We start from the raw sequence: 14,570 nt of genomic DNA, 5'->3' as shown, positions 1-14,570 counted from the left end.
TGATCACATGACATGGCTTTTGCTGTTTGTGTTTAAGGTCCTGGGTGGGCAGGTGAATTCCCAGGATCCTTTCTTTATAGAATTCTCTCTCTTGAGTCATGTCCGCACTGAGTTTTTCAGCTGCTGTCTTCTTGAATGGCCACATGCCCAGGGGCTGATATTCAGAGACAGAACTCCACTTCCACTTCAGTGTGCTACCTCTGTTTGCCACTCTAGAAGTAAAAGTAGCCGTGGGCTCATTCTCTGCACTCCTGTCTATTTCTTGACCATCACTGGCCCTGTGTGGCCTGGGTGAGGGACAGCTAATTCATCAAATGCAGTCTGTATACCATCAAGTGACATGTTGTCTTGAGCTGAACCATGGCACCCTGTCCTGAGCAGTGCTTCTTGGGAACTTTGTACATTATTAGCTTTGGCCTCTCCATAGGGAACCAGGCCCTTGGGTCCTATTTAAGGGGCTACAGGGCTTGAGTTTCTCTAGGAGGCCAGTGGTTCTGTGAGTCCTCAGTGGGTGACTTGCCTTTGTGAGCAGTGTGGATTTCCATAGGATGGGGGAAATGGTCTGGGAACATGCCCCCAAAAACCCTTCTCTTTTTTTGTCCCAGTGTGGTAGCCCCAAGGGGCCAGGAGCTGCAGTCAGGGACCTTAGTCGCCTGTTGTTGGAATTGTCACTCTGGCTCCAGGGTGTCTTCAAAGAGAGGGACAGCTCTAGACATTTATCACTGGTTTTGAGGAATCAAACTTGGCCATGGTGGCAGGGAAGTTTGAGGTTAGCGACGTTAAATTCTGGCTGCTGCCTGTCTGTAGCCCCTGTTTTCCCGGATCCTGGGACCAGCTTCTTAAAAAGCACAACTGTCATGCCCACTCCTGTCTCCCTAGTATAGGAAGAGCTGCAGACTGACAGGAAGCAGCCTCAGATGAGGACTTTTTTCCCATTTGCCCACTGTATAGTCTTACATAGGTGCGTTTAAGGAACCTCTAGAGTCGGGAGAGAGGCGGTTTCTCTCCCACAGTGGAGAGAAAATAGCACTGACTGTATCTTCAGTTCATTAGTCCTGGGGGTCCCCAACTGGAAGGATGACTATAGGTCTCTGAGAAGACAGGCCCTGGAGACCTAGGAACCCAGAGACCTTAGCTGGGTGTGTGGTCCCTTCTACAGGCATTTGTGCCTCTTGAAGGTACATTGGCTCCAGCCAGAGGTGGGGTGGTCTGGATGGCACTTCTTATCGGTGCTTCCTGCCCTTGGCTGCTGTCACTGTTCTTGTAGCCTGCACCCCCTCCCTTCCTATGTTGGTTCCTTTGGACCTGCAGTGAGCTCCAGAGTACCGGGCACACCAGCACAGCAAAGCCCCATGGTGCTTGTCTTAGAAGTTTTGGGCTATTGATAGGTCTGTGTGGCTCACTGCATGTGGAAGCCCCGTGCCTTGTTCATCAGAGGCAGCCCTGGCTGGGAGCATGTTTGTTCCAGGGTGAGGACTGGAAGCTCACAGATTGTAAAGGGCCTCTGAGGCCAATGTGGGCTCTTAGCTAGAATGAGCATGGTGTAGTTCCCAAGCCAAGAATGAGCATGGTGTAGTTCCCAAGCCAAGCACTCTGCTGCACCTTGCTCCTCTTAGAACTGAAGTGAGGAGGTTGTGCAGCCAGGGAGAGGGGTGGGGGAGGGGAAGGGATGCACTCCATTCTGCAGGTCATAGGCTGCTCTCTAGTGGCTGGAGCTGTTCCTGTCACATGAATGCCAAATTGTTCCCCAGCTCCTAAGGTACCCCCCCCCAACCCCCCCCCCCCCCCCCCCCCCCCCCCCCCCGCCTTGGACAGTTTCATTTCCCCTGCTCACTCAGTCTCTCCCTGTGAGGAGTCACAGAGGTCTGAATTTCTGTGGGTAGTTAAATTTGCTGACCTATGATAGAGCGCCTCCTGGAGGCAGTGGGGAAGGAAAGCTCAAGGGATGCCCAGAGGCCTTCCAAGTGTAAAATAGGGACTAAACCATCACAAGGTAAGAGGACAACCACAGCCGGCCAAAGAGAGAGGCTGGGTCTATCCCTTGGCAGCATATGGGTCTGTGGGAACCACTGCACAGCTAGGGCTGGCTAATACCTCCGCGGTGTTACTCTACAGGCTGCCTCCACCAACCCCAGCGATCTTTCGTTCATGGACTTTAGCTATGCAAAGGACAGCATTTCTTGTCACTCCTGCACTCGGCAGAAGGTTATCTGCAGGAGGTGTCAGAGCAGGGTGCGTTTGTAACCAGGGAAGACAAGTGCTTTCTCCATGTCCCTGTGTGGCTTCACGGTGGGGGCCCTAGTCTGCATTCCATCCTCCCGGAAGGACACTGTGTTAGTTACTTTTCTATCACTGTGATAAAACACCATCGCCAAGGTAACTAATAGAAGAAAGCATTTAGTTTGGCTTTTATAGTTTCAGAGGATCAGAGTCCGTGAGGCCGGAGGGAGGGAAACAGCTGAGAGTTTACGTCTTGATCCACAACTGCAGAGAGAAAGCACCAAGAATTCCATGAGTCTTTGGAAACCCCAAAGCCTGGCCTAGTGTCACACCTCCTCCAACAAGGCCACATCCTAGGTAGGTTCCAGGGCTATCAGAGGTTGAGCTATGTCCTGGGAAAGTGGCTTTCGAATGCTGAAAGTGAAGATGCAAGCCATCTTGGGACTAACAAAGGTACCTTGGAAATGCACTTAGAGTTGCCCAACTTCCTCACTCTGACATGGGGGTGATAACCAAAAAACATCTTGAGGATAAGACAGGGACCGAATCTGCCAGAACACAGAAAAGAGCAGCTTGTTCCTGCTGAGCCACACATGTGCCATGATAGGTGGATCTCTGGGGCTTGCTGGCCAGCCTGCTTGACAAAATTTCAGTCCTGTGAGAGATCCTGTGTAAAAAAAGAGTAGTAGGCGACACCTAGGGAATGATGCATGCACACCACACACACACACACACACACACACACAAAATATACCCCATATACTACACACACACACACACACACACCACATACCACAAACACACACACACACACATATCACACACACACCACATACACACACATATCACACACATATCACACACAAACACACCACACACACATATCACACACACCACTACATACACACACATACACACACACACACACAATGATGCAGAGAGCAGATAAGATAGTCAGCCAAATACTTAGAATATCTTTTATTTGTGGTGTTACACAGGAAAGTCATAGAACAGCTTGCTGCAGGGAACGAGGTTGTGGAGGGAGGTGTTTAGGGTGACACAGGTTGTAAGACACCATTGGGAATGGCTTGATAAGTGTACCTTCCAGCAGATGCTGGTGAGGGCTAGAGAAATGTCCCCTTCCCTGTGGATTTGGCTAGAGCCAGACCCATGTGCCAGCCACTGTCAAGGTCTTAACAGGCAGGGGCCAACATGTGGGGACTTGGGAGGTAGCAGCTATGGATTTGGTAGAAAAAAGTGCTACCATCCCTTCTGCCAAGAAAACAGGACTAGACAGAGCATACTGTACGCATCCTTGGGTGGAAACAGGTGTCAGTGAGCCCAGCCATCATTGGCCACAGACTCCTTTGCTGTCCCCTAGACTCTGCCTCATTCTAGGAAGGCTCAAGGAAGACAAGCGGTCTGCTGCCAGTGGAAGCACAAGGATACATAGACAGCTATTGTTGGGTACACCTGGTGGCATGATGTTTATGTCCTACATGGTGAGGGGTCCACGGGCTGCTCCGAGGCGTTGGTTCTAGGAGGTGGGTGTTAGCAGGGCTGTGACCCATGCACGGCCAGAAGAGCCCAGAGGAACTAGTGCCCACTTGCTGACAGACGGTTGGAATGAGTGCTGGTGCAGAATTGCTTTGGTAGTTTTGCTTTTTAAAGAAAATACTAAGATTGACTTTGGGATCAGCATCTGAGGTAATAAGTTAAGAGTAAGCACCAAGCTGGGTGTGGTGGCGCAGGCCCGTCATCCCAGCATCTGGGAAGCTGAGGCAGGAGGTTTGCCACAAGTTGGAGGCCAGCCTGGGTTACATAGTTCCAGGCTAGACAGGGATGAAAAGTGAGACAGTGTCTCAAACACAATTGAAACAAATACAAAAGGATTGAAACAAATACAAAAAGATAAGCACCAAAGTGGCCTTCCCACGCGGCTGCTGGAGGGCAGGGCAGACGGCTCACAGATTCTTCATGCACACTTGGCAGCGGCTGATGTGTGTGCGGATGAGGCCGGCCTTGAGCGTGTCGGCGGATGGTGTGCTCTGGAAGTTCTGCTCAGGGATGGTGGTCAGCCAGAAGCTGTACTTGTTAGCGAAGTAGTGGCAGGTACCACGCCCCCCGTTACACTCGATAAACGGCGTTGCCCGGAAGTCCTCCAGACAGCTGCCTGGTGACACCAGTGACTGGCCACCGCCTTCGTCCCCAGCTGCAGTGTGCTGCAGAGAGAACGGGAGATGGGATGTGTTAGGGGCCATGTGCCTGAAACACCCAGGCACCTCTACAGACTGTGTTAGGTACATACTTTTAAGGCAGGGACTCACTAGGTTGCCCTAGGTGGTGTTGCAGTCCTGAACTCAAATGATTGTTCCTCACTTAGGGTCCCTGAGCAGCTCAGATCAAATGCATGTGACAACACTCCTAGTTTTTACAGTCTTTCCTGTTGCCCAGGCTGGCCTCAAATTCTCTACTTAGCTTAGAGTGACCTTGAACTCTTGCCCCTCCTGCCTTCTGCCTCCACTTCCCGAGGCTTACAGATGTGGGCCCCGTGCCCAGCTTATCTGGTGCTGCAGATAAAGTCCAGGACGTCGTGCATGCTGGACCAAGCCACATCCTCTGTCCCTGTTTGTTTGGTAAGTCAATAACAGGAGTATCTATCACATGGACCCTGGGGAGTGTGCTCTGCCTTCAGGGTGACTGAGGGGACTGGTCCTGATGCTGGAGGAGGGTGTCGTAGGTGCAGGCATGGTATGAACCATAGCACCCATGACTGGTTGTTCAATGAAAGCCACGACCAAAAAGTAGGTACAGTCTGTAGATATGGCTGACTGTATTTTGGTTAAACAAAATGTAAAAGACTACCAACTATCCATTCAAGATGTCCAGTAAATGAAAAAAATAAAACAGTTCATGGGGTTTGTTGTTGTTGTTTTTTCTTTGTTTTGTTTTTATTTGGAGACAATGTTTCTTTCTCTAGCCCTGGCTGTCCTGGAATTCACTCTTGTAGACCAGGCTGACCTCAAACTCAGAGATCTGCCCACCTCTGTCCCCAGAGTGCTGGGACTAAAGGCATGCTTCACTACCTTATATTTGTAAGCTGAGGCAGGAGGATTGCCAAGAATTCAAGGATAAGTTGGGCTACAGAGTGAGACTCTTTCAAAAAAAAAAAAAGTAAAACATAACAAAGAAAATTATCATCCGGAGTGAGTTCCACGGGAGCTAGGACTCTGAGTATAATACAGTCCAGACTCCAGGGATCCCATGGCTGGATGCATCTGAGACCAGCTAGTCAGTGTGTGCTGTGTAGGAGTGTTCAGAAAGAGTCTGTACAAGAATTTCAGCACTTTGGATAGAATTCTTCCATTCACTTAAACTGCAGCAAACCACAAAGCATAGACTTAGGTGCTAAGACAGAAACATTGCATCTTGTATGTAAATGTGGAGTGGCAAATCGATCCTCAGGCTGGGTGAAACAAGCTCCTTGCAGAGAGCACATGACTCGGTTAGTTTAGATCAAGCTGGTTTACAGCCCTCTGCTCCTGCTCCAGGTGTGTTTGTATGACACACGACTTGAGCAATTGCCACCTATGATTAGTGAGTGTATGTGTTTATCTGGAGGTCGTGGGTTGAAACTGGGCACTTTTCAATTGGTTTCCACCTTATCTTTTGCGAAAGGGGGTAGCACCTTCAATTTGGTGCTTTTTGGATAGTCTGGCTGGCAAGGGAATGTTTGTCTGTTCTATCTCGCTGGTGTTTACATGGTTGGTGGGGATCCAAACCTGACTCATGGAGCTCAAATCTGCAGCCCTGGTTTATTTAATCCATGTCCTTTCTGTGCCCCCAGCTAGGAGGCAGATGAGGAGAGTTCCACCTAGTCCCATGCTCAGAGAATGGAGAAGTGATACGTACCATGAGGAACGAATATCCTATCCACAAGCTCCGCCACCCAGCCGGGCAGTGGGGTATAGAGACATCTTGGCTGTGGACGGCAATGGCCACGGCTGGTGCCTCGCACACGGAGCAGCGGCTGATGTAGGGCTTGATCTCCTCCTCGGCCACGGGCATCATGGGCAAAGGAGCCGTGGTGGAGAGCCAGTAGGACTTGTCATTGCGGCTGGCATAGTAGCAGACATCCCCCGGATTGCAGTACAGGAAAGGCATTGTGCTGAAGCGAGCCAGGCAGGAGCCTGCCAACCCTGCGTGAGGAGCACATGGGAATGTAGTCCTGCCATTACCTCAGCTGTGTGGCCGTGGGGCACAGAACTGGGCTCTGACTGGGCCTGGCTGGGGGCAGGTGTGACTTCTCACGCTGCAAAGCTTCCAGACAGAGTCTACTGTTAGTATTCTGTCTAAACTCCACCCCACAGTTAACTGGCAATAGCCAGGTAGGCCTGGCCCCCTATAAAAGTGGCTGCTTGCCCCCTCCTCCTTCTCTTGCTCTCTCTTGATCTCTTGCCTTCTTGCTCCCCCTCTGTCCCCTCGCGCCTTCCTCCTTCCCTTCCCCCTCTCTCCAAATGCTTATGGCTGGCCTCTACTTCTCTTCTTCCCTTCCCTTTCCTCCCCTCCCCTCCCCTTTTTTCTCCTCCCCTCCTTCTCTCTCTCTCTCTCTCTCTCTCTCTCTCTCTCTCTCTCTGCCTTTCTCTGCCTCTACTACCCTCTTAACTTCCCTCCCCATGCCCTGAATAAACTCTATTCTATGCTATACCGTCGTGTGGCTGCTCCCTCAGGGGGAAGAGATGCCTCAGCATGGCCCGCTGAGACATCCCCTTCCCCCATACCTCATGACACCCCCATAGAACATATTCTATATCCCTTTATCTTTTTATAAACACATCATCTAACCTCATTGAACCAGCAGGGTCTGGGGCCCGCCCTCATCCTCCTGTTCCTACAGTTGTTTTGGGTCCTATTCTTGTTTGCCCTTTCTCCATTGCATTGTAAAACTTACTGTGGGAAAGGGGCCACAGACAGGAATGCCCGCAGTGGTAGTAGCATCCTGTTGGTATACTTCCAGGAGCTGATGGCCCTGGTGTCACCAACATTGACATATAGAATATTCCAGGCTTCCATGTACACTTTGGCCCTCTGAGGGATGGTAGGCAGAGACACCTACCCACTTTCTCCTTGTGTGTTTTTTAAACTCTCTGACATGTTCACACCCTTTAAAGGCACACAAATGCACACACACAACTGGTTTTGTTGTTGTTGTTGTTGTTTTTGCATCCGTGTGAAGAATTGATTTAAGTCCATGACCCTAGGTTTGGGTCAAAAAGCAAGAGAATTGTGAAGTGACTGGAGCCTCCAATGGGAGGTCACTGGTTGGCTAGACTAACTCATGAGAGATGGATGCTATCTTGAGTTAAAAGGTCCTATGCAGGGGTCCTGAGGCTGAGGGTGTAGTAAGACTTCTGTCTCCCTGGCCATCTCAGCCTTTCCTAAGCCTGGAGGAGGTGATGGGCCATGTCGCTGAGTGGGGTTCACAATCTCAGAGTCATCACCATCAAGCCTGGGAACGGAGTTGGGGCTTGACCGCAGTGCCTACCTAGGTCCTGGTTGTGCGCTTTCTCCTGGCCCTCAAAATACAGCAGGCTGTACCCACTCCACAGCTTGTTCATGCCCACGGGGCACATGGGTTCCTGGTCCGTCTGGCTGTGCTTCACCAGGAGGTAGCCGATGCTCACACTGCGGCCTGGCATCCCTGGCAGGCCTGGGCTCCCTGGACGGCCTGGCTCCCCTAGGGACCAAACAAAAATGGGCACTGTTCAGCCACCATGAACCCTCCAGGGTACCAGGGCGGAGGACAACATCACAGTTCACTTAGGATACCCTCTCTTCGGGCCTCAGGCTCTCTAGACCAAAATCAGCTAGACATAAACCAGCTCAGGAAGACACAGACCAAAAATGGTGGTAGCAAACATGTACAGGAAGGACTGGGAAGCACAGTAGCCACAGGAGTTCTCTGCAGGGAGAGTCAGGAGCATAGCAGAACTGGGGCCCCTTGGGGTAAGAGGTGTTAGGGAATGGTCAGTGCCCATGCTACCTCCCCTGCAACTAGGCTTCTTCCCCCAGGATAGCTATTCTCAGAGCAGCAGCTCAGAGCTAGCAAGATTGTTCAGGGTTAGCATACTCCATTGTAAGAGTGAAACCTGCCAGCTCTAACTGTCGCTAAGGGCCCGGTTCTACGCAAGAGGCCATGAGAGCATCTAGCCTGGCCATCAACAGCCACCCGGCCCCATTGCCTACCATCGCTTCCCCTTGACAGTCCCCCGCCCAGGACTAACTCTGATTTGTCTTTGCTGGAGGATATGTGTCTCTGTGGCTGCCCACAGCTGCCCACGGCTGCCCACAGCTGCCACCACAGAGGAGCTCACTGTCCTTTGACACATATTGGTGACGCCTCTGGTGTCTTGTCTTAGTATGTCTGCTACTGCCGCTCAGGACAAGCTTGGGTTGATTAAAACAAATCTTTTTTGGGTGTGTGTGCAAATTGCTGTGGCTCCTGGCCCATTTCCTCTTGCACATGTACAAATGAGTCTAAGAAATAGTGCAGGTCTTTACAGCACCCAGGGCATGCCTGGGGTGAACCTGCATCTGAGCTTGGGACCTTTTGTGTCCCAGCTCTGCCAGGTCTCTTCCTCCCCTGCAGACTATGCAGGGTGTCCCCACCCTCAGCAGAACTTCTGTCCCATTAGCCATCTGTCACATACCTTCCTGGCCAACTGGACCTTGGTGTCCCATGGGTCCTTGGTCTCCCCTGAACCCTGGAACAGCAGATACGCCACCTCTGCCCTGGGGCCCAGCCTTGCCTGGAGCCCCACGGAAACCTGTAAGACATCAGATAAGCGGGTGTTACTTTTCTTAGCGATGTGGTGTCCTGTTGAAGAGGACAGACAGGTATAGAGAATAAGGAACGGGAGGCCTTTCCCCAAGGGGTCACAGGGCTCAAAGCCAGAGTCCTACCTGGATCTCCAGGAGGGCCCTGAGGCCCTATCTCTCCCAGTGCGCCAGGAAGGCCTCTCCTGCCCTGGGGACCTATGGTTCCAGGCTGGACAGCAATCTTCTGGGGTATGCCCGGAATGCCTGGGGATCCCATGGAGCCAGGAGCACCTGCAAGGCAAAGAGAAGCCGTGAGTTCGGGAACAGAGAGCTACCTCACTTTTCTACCTCAACCTCACCTGTATCTTCTCACTGAAGCTGCCCAGAAGGCCCACAGAGACCCACCTGAAGGTCCCCTCCCCCATAGACCTCTCAACTCCATTTCTACTGAGGCTCTATGAGTATCATCCGTGGCCCGCGGCTTCCCTCTTCACTCTTTAGAGAATGGGGCACATGCTGTCACAGGCACCACTCACCTGGGAATCCTTGGTCGCCTTTGGGTCCTTTGGGGCCTCTGTCACCCACGGCCCCAGAGGGCCCGGTGTTGCCCATGAATCCTTGCTCACCCTTGGGCCCTGCAATGAAGACAGGACAGTTAAGCCCAGTGCATGGTAAAGATTCTGCAGCCCCTTCCCCACTTCACCGGCAGCCCCTCACTGTACCTTTCTCCCCTGGAAGACCGAGCACACCAGGCTGGCCCTGGGGCCCTGGGTCCCCAACCCATCCTTTCTCTCCAGGGAGTCCTGCAGCTCCGGAGCTCCCCTCATCTCCTTTGATTCCAGGAAGCGCATTTGGCCCGGGTGGTCCTGCAGGGCCTTGGTAGCCTGAGGGCATAAGGTACAGTGCCTGAGGGTTACCATCCTCGGTGGACCCTGCCCCTATTAAACCTCCACCCTTCACACCCTCCTGGGCCGGGAACATATCCTCTCCTGGAGGTTTAATGTGCCAGGGACCTTCTATATGCAGAACCACATGACATTCAACCTTTGTGACTGGGAAACTTCGTGGAACATTCTGGCCTCAACCCTGTCATAGTGGGTAGTGGGCGTGTCAGAAACTCTATCCTTTTAAAAGATCCTCTGTAGACCAGGTTGGCCTCGAACTCAGAAATCCGCCTGCCTCTGCCTCCCAAGTGCTGGGATTAAGGGCGTGCACCACCACTGCCTGGCAACTCTATCCTTTTAAAGGCTGACTATTGTGCTGTAATGTGTGCAAACTGCCTTTTGCTTGTCTTTTATCCTTTATCACTGGGCTGCCTATGTCTCTTGAATGTTTTAAATAATGTCTATAGGAACCTGAGTCTATAGGAACCCGAGTCTGTAGGAACTTGAGTCTATAGGAACCTGAGTCTGAAGGAACCCGAGTCTATAGGAATGTTTAAATAATTGTTAGTTGGTGGCTTCATCTTTACACTATCTCCTCTCCTGCATATTTTTCACACTCTCTCTGTCTTTCTGTCTGTCTGTCTGTCTGTCTGTTTCAGTCTTTCTCTGTCTCTTTCCTCTTCTATTGTTTGTATGTGATACACTGTTGCTGTCTTCAGACACACCAGGAGAGTGCATCAGATCCCATTATAAATGGTTGTGAGCCACCATGCGGTTGCTGGGAATTGAACTCACGACCTTTGGAAGAGCAGTCAAGCGCTCTTAACCACTGAGCCATCTCTCTAGCCCTGCTCTGTCTCTTTTTAATACTAAGCTCGGTCATGGTGGATGTGGTTAGTGATTAAAAATATAAACACCAAATGGTAAGAAAGGAACAGACTTTGGGCATTTCTGAGGCCATCCAGGTGGATACACGGGTTATCATGTCTTGTGACATCATGGCAACCATGTGGTGTTCGTGACTGGGTGGTGATGACACCGTTCCTTTGCCTGTCTGTGGTATGTGAAATTAAACTGCTCCCTGAGGTCTATCACCCACCAGAGCCCCTGCTTACCTTGCAAGCCAAATATTCCTGGTGTCCCTACATCACCAGGTGACCCAGAGATGTTGGATGGTGGAGAGATACCAGGGAAACCCTGAAGTCCTGGGATTCCAGCTGGGCCACGTTCCCCTTAGGAGGGAAACGGAAGTTAATTTCGTCCATCTGCTCCCTTTCAAGGACTCCATTTCCCCGTGTTCTCTCCAGGGGGACAGTGTCATAGAGGGTGAGACAGGACAAGGAACATTTCAGGAGAGGAAGAGGCACACAACTGTGCTCGGGAGACTGAACCCCCATCCCATTAGCTCCATGGTGGGGTGTGGGAATGCTGCAGTCCATGATTACAGCTAACCCCCCGTTCAGGGACTCCAATACCAAAGGTAAGGAGAAAGGGAGAGTAGGTGTCTTTCAGTAACTGAGTGGGGTTGGAAAACGAGCCAAGACTGGTGTAAAACCGGCTGGACACAGAGTATAATAGAGACAAGCCAAGAGCTCATGCCCATGGATTCTCCTCGGAGGACCTCCGCTATGTACCTCCATTCACACGCTGTGGGTTCAGCTCATGGCTGCTTACCTGGGGTTCCCCGCTCCCCTTTCTGCCCTGGAGCTCCCACAGGGCCTGGAAGCGTGTTGGCCTCTCCTCGATCACCCCTGTCTCCAGTGGGGCCTGGGAACCCTGGGTCTCCATGGGCATCAACACCTGCAATAAAATTATCACATCAGAGGTTGGTGCCAGCTCTCTCCATGTAGGGGAGGTGGCCCGCCCCGTGTGGCATGACAATCCTCACAGTGTGAAGTAGAGAAACGGAGGCAGTTGCCACCATGTCTCCTAGCTCTGGTCTCCTAGCATCATGGGATCTGAGACTCAAAAGAGATGCCACAGAGAACACAGTAGGACCCTCTCTCTATGGACAGGAAACCTCGGACCTGCAGAGGGTGTGAGATCACGGCAGTAGCCATGGTAGTATACCCCATCCCGGGTCTCCTGGTTCTGGCGGCAGTTCATGCTCTGTCTTTATTGGGTTTTGGAAATTTGACATTATTTAAAATATTCCCTGTTCACAAGTCAGGCGCTCAAGGCAAAGTGAACAACAATATAGTTCTTTGACCTTCCTTCCTTACCCCTGCAAGCTAACCTTTGACCTTCCTTACATGGACCATGGCTACCCCACACCCAGTCAGTTCTATGTGTATGTGATACACAGTAAATATAATTTAAAAAAAAATAAAGCTTTGCTTGGAGCAGAGAGCCTGGTGTTACTTCTATCCTGTCCATTTCTAGAGGATACAGAACACAATAACACCAATAATTGCCACAGCCCCACGTGACTGTGGTAGCCTCATCATGGCGACTGCCACAGCCCCACCAGGATTGCTGTCATTTGCCCATGGAAACTGGAAGCCAGACGTTCACGGGAACATGAGAGTGGGAATTTCCTTGCAGGTGGATGGATGTTTAGGAAAGTAAAGAATCTAGAAAGTATGGCCAAATAGCAGTTATGGGATGGTGTTCCCCCTCCTCTTTCCTGTTTAAATATATTTTTAAAAACTTCTCCATGCATGATTTTTATAAGTTGTAAAGAAGGTAATGGACGGTCTGGTCATCCCAGGCCGGGACCCTCCTCTTCAATACTGAGGTGAAGCCGGGGCACTGCCGAGTACCTGGGGATCCAGGGAAGCCTTTGGTGCCTGGCAGCCCATGTAATCCGCCGATCCCTCGGATTCCGGGAAAACCTGTAGGAGATTGGCTGAGCGTTAGTCATGTCATGTAGGACAGACAGCACAGGGCGGTGTCTGGGAGTGGTCCCAGGACAATTCTAACATGCTTTTACACTCGTGAGCAGTGCTGTCCTTTACCTGACATGCAAACTGTCACTCGTGTGACCCACAGTCCTATGCATAAACACTATTCAGACATCTTAGGACTCTTAGAGCTGGCAGGGGACAACGAGGCATTGTCTCTGGGATGCCTGTCATGGCGTATTACTGATTTATAAAAGCTGTGCTTGGGCCAGTGAGTTGGCTCAGTGGGTGAGGGTGTTTGTTTCCATGTCTCTACATGGTGAAGGAGAGCACTCACCCCTGCAAGCTGACCTTTGACCTTCCTTCCTTACCCCTGCAAGCTGACCTTTGACCTTCCTTACATGGACCACAGCTACCCCACACCCAGTTAGTTTTTTTATGTGTATGTGATACACAGTACTACCCCGCACCCAGTCATTTTTATGTGTATGTGATACACAGTAAATGTAATTTAAAAAAATAAAGCTTTGCTTGGAGCGGAGAGCCTGGTGTTACTTCCATCCTGTCCCTTTCTAGAGGATACAGAACACAGGTGACTTCCAGGGTTGGGTGTAGTCTTGGGAGCCCAGGGTTTTGTTTCAAGGTCTTGGGACTTGGCACATGGCAGCCAGCAATAGAACATGAGGACACTGTGTATGTCCTGATCAGCTAATATCTATGTGGAGTGACTAAAGAAAGACCCAGTCCTCTCTGGAAGCTTCAGGTCACTTTCCTACAAGCATATCCCCTCTCTGCTGAGGAGAGCGTCTGGCCTTTGGCCCGTGGATTCCACAGATACAAGCCATCCTTTAGAGTATACTGGGGCCATAGTTAGCCCCTGACACACCTGCCCCTGTATACTCCTGGGGCTCTGAGATAGTAGCCTACAGAGAAGCTATTCTTGTAATCTGGCAACTTGACCTTGAGTATTGGGGGTTGGGCTGTCACTTGTCTCTCTTCCTGGAAAGAGCATCCCTTACCTGGTCGACCTGGTATGCCCGGCCAGCCGAAATCACCCTTTTCACCAGGTATCCCAATCTGTCCAGGTTCTCCTTGTGGCCCTTGCAGCCCTGTGAGCCCTGGAAAGCCTGTGGAGAAATGTTCAGGTAAGAGTTCTTGCAGGCAGCGCTGGCCTCTGAGGCGTCTTTTGTAAGGTCGTAACTGGCCATGTACATTCTGAATTTCTAGGGGTTATCACCACCCATGTGGTATTGCTGTGCATTGCTGCTCTCCACGTAGAGCCAGGCGAATGGGAATCATGCACAGGCCAGTCTCCTGGAGGTGAGCGATTGCCACAGAGGAGGAGGAAATGGCAAAGGTGACAGGCCACAGGCTCCTGGTCTCAGGAGGCCATACCCCTGGGCAGGCTGTGGCTACAATCTTACCTGTGTGTCCTTTAGGTCCAGGAGTGCCCTGCGCTCCAGCCATGCCTGTTATCCCAGGAAATCCAACGTCACCCTCGGCTCCTTTCTCTCCGAAGAATCCCTTGATACCTTGGGAAGCAGAGATTTGTTGTGTGGCATGAGTGTGTTTTGCATGAGTGATATATGTTGACATGTGTACTGTATCTGCTGCCTCCCAGATATGGAGGCTGCTTCTGGCTACAGTCACTCCAGGAGGGTGACAGGCAGAGATTTCCTGAGTTTGTCCTCCAATTAAGTAAACGATTCAGATGCATTCATATACATTGGCTTTGAAGACCCCAGCTTGGATACCTGTCTCTCTCTCTCTCTCTCTCTCTCTCTCTCTCTCTCTCTCTCTCTCT

The 14,570-nt window shown here is 51.2% G+C and overlaps 1 protein-coding gene across 1 annotated transcript in view; it reads right to left on the bottom strand.

Annotated features, from left to right (window-relative positions):
* Window positions 1-3,183: 3,183 nt before the first annotated feature.
* Col4a2 (collagen type IV alpha 2 chain) overlaps window positions 3,184-14,570 on the bottom strand; it is a 135,981-nt gene continuing 124,594 nt past the window's right edge. Inside the window, 12 exon segments of the mRNA XM_028766336.1 lie at window positions 3,184-4,442; window positions 6,133-6,419; window positions 7,766-7,957; window positions 8,931-9,047; window positions 9,184-9,330; window positions 9,576-9,674; window positions 9,762-9,923; window positions 11,039-11,155; window positions 11,598-11,723; window positions 12,686-12,757; window positions 13,786-13,893; window positions 14,191-14,298. Coding sequence (XP_028622169.1) covers window positions 4,185-4,442; window positions 6,133-6,419; window positions 7,766-7,957; window positions 8,931-9,047; window positions 9,184-9,330; window positions 9,576-9,674; window positions 9,762-9,923; window positions 11,039-11,155; window positions 11,598-11,723; window positions 12,686-12,757; window positions 13,786-13,893; window positions 14,191-14,298 — 1,793 coding nt within the window. The 3' untranslated portion in view covers window positions 3,184-4,184.

This window comes from Grammomys surdaster, unplaced genomic scaffold (assembly GCF_004785775.1).
Source record: "Grammomys surdaster isolate TR1022 unplaced genomic scaffold, NIH_TR_1.0 167, whole genome shotgun sequence".
Lineage (NCBI taxonomy): Eukaryota > Metazoa > Chordata > Mammalia > Rodentia > Muridae > Grammomys > Grammomys surdaster.
Note: the sequence above shows the minus strand (reverse complement) of the source record. Positions and strands in the feature narration are given on the sequence as shown.